The sequence below is a fragment of the Hydra vulgaris genome, chromosome 05 (assembly GCF_038396675.1).
Source record: "Hydra vulgaris chromosome 05, alternate assembly HydraT2T_AEP".
Classification (NCBI taxonomy): Eukaryota; Metazoa; Cnidaria; class Hydrozoa; order Anthoathecata; family Hydridae; genus Hydra; species Hydra vulgaris.
In genome coordinates, this window is record NC_088924.1 from 2,077,983 (window position 1) to 2,083,977 (window position 5,995).

At 28.6% G+C, this 5,995-nt stretch overlaps 1 protein-coding gene across 1 annotated transcript; it reads left to right on the forward strand.

Annotated features, from left to right (window-relative positions):
• The first annotated feature begins 817 nt into the window (after positions 1–817).
• On the forward strand, positions 818–2,126 carry LOC136080444 (uncharacterized). Its single transcript, XM_065797080.1, has 2 exons — positions 818–1,319; positions 1,428–2,126. The coding sequence occupies exons 1-2, from the start codon at positions 1,027–1,029 to the stop codon at positions 2,122–2,124; spliced, it is 990 nt and encodes a 329-aa protein (XP_065653152.1). The 5' UTR covers positions 818–1,026; the 3' UTR covers positions 2,125–2,126.
• The last annotated feature ends 3,869 nt before the right edge of the window (positions 2,127–5,995 follow it).

Below are 5,995 nucleotides of genomic sequence, written 5' to 3' on the forward strand. Positions count from 1 at the left end.
GTTGCAAGCCCTATTTTGTTATATAAACACGACAAAAGCAGCCACCATTAGTAGTATATTTCCCAATTATTCTTTAAATAAGTGCTAACATGATTTCCTGCTAAATCGACACAATGCCCTAAACTGTTTATTAATCGCAAACAGATTATTTTTAATGGTTATTTTTATTTAAATAATCATTAAAATGACCAAATATAGCTAATGCTTAGATGGATGCTCAAAAAACTAGGGGCATAGGTGACACAAAAGCTGGACGTCTTTATAATCATGCTTATTCAAAAGATCCGGAATCTTCAAGTTTTATGCTTCCTCAAACACTTATAAAGCCTCATAAATATATATATATATATATATATATATATATATATATATATATATATATATATATATATATATATATATATATATATATATATATATATATCATATGCTATTTCTCCATTTTTCTATTTCCCTAATTTTAGATATTTAAAAAACTCAGAATACAGTATCTCTCACTCTCCCTCACTCTCTCTCCCTCACTCTCTCTCTCTCTCTCTCACTCTCTCTCTCTCTCTCTCTCTCTCTCTCTCTCTCTCTCTCTCTCTCTCTCTATATATATATATATATATATATATATATATATATATATATATATATATATATATATATATATATATATATATATATATATACGTTCGGTTTTGCCGAACGTTCGGCGCATCCCTAATATACAAATAAACAAATATTGTACATGTATAATAAATGTACATTAGGCAGGTCCGTTTTTAGGGGTTGAAAAAACTATAACTTTGCCACTTTATTTTCCCATTCTACGTTGGTATACAAGACTTTCTCTGAAAAAAATTTTGAAAAATTTCAAATTTCCTGACCTCCCTAGGGGTTTGAATATTTTATATTTAGTACATTTTTAGTGAATTTTTTTTTTTTTAATTTGCACTACCGGACTTATGCGGAGGTATAAACACAGCGCGCAATAATTTATTTAATGAAACTGCGCTGCGTTTGTAACTTTTTAAATTTAAAATGGCAATATCAACACGTTCAAATACTGAAATATATTTATTAGGACAAACCCACGAAATTGATTGCAGAAGTTTGTCTACGAAAGGCGACGTTTTAAGATATTTTTATCACTGCTGCAGATTACTAAATTTCAATAAAAATAAAAAACACACCGAAATTATATCTTGCCCTCTTGATATAAATCACGAGCTGCTTTGTAATGATAAAACATGTCAGCTCAAATGCGTTGTTTCTGCTCTTAGAAAACCGTGGCTTATGGGTGGTATACCACACATTAGTTGTAGAAGTATTAGGTAGCTATCGATTTAAATAATATTTATAGTTTATTACATAATTATTGATAATTATTGATATAAAAATTTAAGCTAAATGACAAATAAAAATTTGTTAATTTATTTTAGGGAAAATGTTTCCAAATTAATATATCATCACAAGAAACTGGTATCATATCGTTCAAAAAAAACGGAAACACAAAAGCTACATGAAAATAGTTTTTTGGCATTAGAAAAAGAATTGTTTGACATAGGGCACCCAAAACTTTATGAAATAATTGAAAAAGATAGAATTCGATCAAAAGATGCAAAAGAATGCGATATTTTGTTTTATGAAGACCAAAAAACTGCAAGAACAATGGTAATTGACAAAATAGACAAAATATATCAAAAAGTTTATTCCAACAGAGAGTTTCGCAAAAGGAAAGCAAAGGAGTTTGAGCAAATGGAGGAATCTACCACAAAAAACTCGAAGTTAAAACAATTTTCATCAAATAGCAATTGTATTAATGGAAATCAAGAGTTATTTTTGTTAGAAAATTTTGATAATGATAAACAATCAATGATAATTGAAAAACAATCAACTAACATAAAACGAAATAAAGTGACAGTAACAGTAGATATTGATGAACTTATCAAAAAAACGTCAATATTTTGTGGGCGTTTTGGAATTTCTGTTGGAGTACAGACAGGATTATTAGCATTATTTTTAAGATCTGGAAATATCAATCTTAATGAAGTAAAACTTTCAAAGACAAAAGTAGAAAAAATAAGAAAAGATTTATATTTAAGTGAATCAGAATTAATTAAAGAAAAAATAAAATAAAAATGTAAAAATAGTAATTTAATTTTGCACATTGATACAAAAAAAGTTACAGCTTTAAATGAAAACTATATTTCTGAAGTAAATGAACGTCTAGCTATTGTTGTTACAAGTCCAGACTGGGATTTAAATACAAATGGAAAGCAACAGGATGAGCTGCTAGGCATAGTTGAATGTCAATCAGGAAAAGGATATGATCAAGCATTGGCATGTTTTAATGTTATAAAAAAGTTTGGAATTGAAAGCTTTATAATTGGAATTTGTGCTGACACAACAGCATGTAACACTGGTTGTAATAAGGGTTGTATAAGTATTTTAGGAGAACTTTTAAATCGACCTCTGTTAAGGCTTCTTTGTAGAAAACATTCTCAAGAACGACATATTTTACATGCAATAAATGCAATCACTAAAACAGAAAGCAAAGGTCCATCAAAATCTATTTACACAAGATTCAAAGCTGCTTGGCCAATGAATTATGAAAATGTTCAAAAAAATATGGATCAGTTATCAAAGTTTCCGTGGTGCAAAGTTAGTGGAACTCCATTAGAAGATATGGCTAAAAAAAGTTTATCTTTTTGCAAGAAAGCTTTGGAACTTCATACTTTCCCCAGAAATGATTATAAACATCTGTGTCAATATGTCATTGTTTTTCTGGAAGGAAGGGAGGCAGTTCCTGGATTTATTATACACAAACCAGCTGCTGAACATGAAGCTAGATTTATGGCAGATGCTTTATACATTTTGGCAATGAAGCTTACTCAACCAATCATAAAGTTTTTAACCCTTGAGGAAGAAATAGTATTTTCAAAGGCTGCAATATATGTAGCTTCAGTTTATGCAAAAAACTTTCTTCAATCAAGTCAAATTGCTTCTGCTGCTCATAATGATTTGTGTACGGTTAAAGAGATGATAAAAATGAAAGATTTTGATGCTGATGTCCCTCAAGCTTTTATTTCAAGCTATCTTAGACATAGTCATTATCTTTCTGAAGAAACAGTTGTTTTTTGTTTATTTGATAAAAGTCTTGACAATAAGTTAAAGAAAAAGTTGCTCAGCAGTTATTAAAAACAAATTTACCTGAAGTCTTTAAACTTAAAAAGTTTAAGCCTGTAGAAATAAATGAAAATTCAGAACTTAATGATTACGTTGGTCAAAATTCTTGGCTAATATTTAAAATAGTTCCTTACTTATCAAAGTGGTTAGAGAGTCCACCTGATTTGTGGACTCATGATTCTGATTATAAAAATATGCAAAGGTTTATAAAGAGATTAGTCTGTGTCAATGACTGTTGTGAAAGAGCTATTAAATTGGTAAAAGACTATCGATTCAACAATTAAAGAGGAAAAGTTACAAGATATTTTACTGGTTTTGAAGGAACACAGAGTTAATTTTCCATTTTATAAATGTAACTGGTCCAAAGAAATACTTAATAAATTGTAAGAAAAGTTTTTATAAGAAAAATTTAACTGAATTTTTATGTATATTATTTACAAAACGTGTTTGTAAAACCTTTAGTCAAAGTATTTTACATTTTTAACAGTTTACTTTTATTTTTTATCTTTATTAAGTACAATATTTGGATTACTTATTTAACAAACTTATTAAATGCAAATTTTATTAAGTTTTTTAATGAATATTTAAGAGTATTTAGATAAATATACAATTAAAAACATAGTAAAAACCAGGTCTTTAAAAGAAACCAGGTCATATTTCAAAATGTGTTATCTCGAGAAATTTTAAATATTTCGAGCTCAAATTTTATACGAACCTTCCTAATAGTAGAGCCAACTCACCCAAAAAAAAAATTACTAGTTTTGTTGGTCTTTGATCCAATTAAGACAGCAATTTAACGAATAATTGGTCAAAAATGACTTTTTTTAAAATATTCAAACCCTCAGGGAGGTCAGGAAAATTGAAATATTTTTAAAACTTTTTTTGGAATAGCCTTGTATATCAACGTAGAATGGGAAAATAAAGTGGCAAAGTTATAGTTTTTCCGACCCCTAAAAATGGACCTGCCTAATGTACATGTTAAAGAAAAAAATATATATTTTTCAAATAATACCACTTACCACTGCTAAGCGTGATTCAACGGTTTATGCGAAACAGGGGCGGGTTAAGCACTTATTGGGCCTTTGGGATAGCTAACTTTCAGACATGGAGCTAACTCCAAACATTTATATGTTTATACTTATGTCAAATAAAGAGGGTTTGCAAAAAATTGCGATGATTGGAGGCTGGGAATAAAAAAAACCCAAAAGTTTTACCCCCCTGCCCCAAATGTGAAATCAACAAGTTGATGAAATATTGTTTGTACTATTCTCAACTAGGCTTATATTCATCAATAAATTTCAAATTTCATAGTATTATCTCTCAGCGTTCAAAAATTATGACCATATAAAATTTGCAACCCCCTCAAATTGAGGGGGGTTTAAACTTTATATGGTCATAATTTTTGAATGCTAAAATATTTTAACAACTCTTATTACTTTTTACTACGTGAAAGTAATAAGAGTTTTATGACAAGTTCTATCAAGTAATAAGAGTTTTATGAAAATAACAAGTTCTATCAAGTTTGATCTTTTTAAATTTTTTAATGCTCGCTTTTATACCTTTTTTTTTTTTGTCGCAAAGATTTTTTTGTCATTTTTTCTTATAAAAATTTTGTAATTTTTTTGTCATAAAAATTAAGTTGACGCACATGCTCACATTAAATTTCAAGAAAACCAAACATGTAAGTCATATTTGATGCATTGTTAATAGGATAATACTTTTTATATATGCTAGTTAACGACAAGTTAATTAGTTTACATAAAAAGTTTTTTTTTTTTTTAAAGACGAAAGATTGTGCGCAACCTCCGGGTCAGGCTTGAGGGGTGGGTGAGTCGTAACTCTCTAAGATAGCAAAATTTTAACTTATTGTTAGTAGGGAATTTTCAATTGGAGAAAAGCACAAAAACAAAATAAAAACCTTTAAAAAACAGCATACATTAAAAAATAAAAGAACAAGAGGCATCAAATTCAACATCATTTTCTGTTCTTTTAACTATAAAACTGTTTTTAATTGAGCTTAGTTTTTGATGTCGAGGTCGAGATCTGTAGGTTTTTTAAAAGAATTTTTAACTTACGCTAAGACCCTTCTAAGTTACTTTTGTAACTTTTTGTAACTCCACCCTTTTCTAGAGAATAAAATAAGGGCAAATTTGATTGCTGTATAAGGATTTAACTTTATATAGCAATAAAAAAATTTTTTTTAATTGCTGCATAAGGTAGAACCCTTCACAAAATGAGAAATTGTATTTTTTTTGTTTTGAGATTTTTAATAGTGGGTAGCCACCTTAAAATCCATTGGATAAGGACTGGTAGAACTACTATTTATGCTTTTTTATAAGTTGGTATATTTGTCATCACCCAGTGAGATCTGACTGGTAAAGGTAGAAACTATTGTGGTGGTGCCGGTAACTTTTGGAAATATACCCGAAAAACTATTATGTAATTAGCTAAAACACCAAAGGGCGTTTAAATTAGCTCTTTACTTACAGAGAAATTTTTTTCCAATACAACATACTAAAACAGGTTGTTTTGAATAATTTTATTTTTTAAACATATAAAAATAACGGTGTTGTTTTTATATGTTTAAAAAATAAAATTTATTGAAAAATTAATTAAGAAATATTATTCATGAAAAAATAAAATAAACAAAATACACGATTTAATTTTAAATTGATTCAAATACGAGTGGTGGTGCATGGTATACGAGTGGTGTTGCGTGTAAAAAAGTTTTACAATTTGAACATGCGACGATTCAACAAACCATGGCCGTCTGTACTAACAGGAGCTGGGGACCATCAAAAAATAACAACAACTAAAGAAA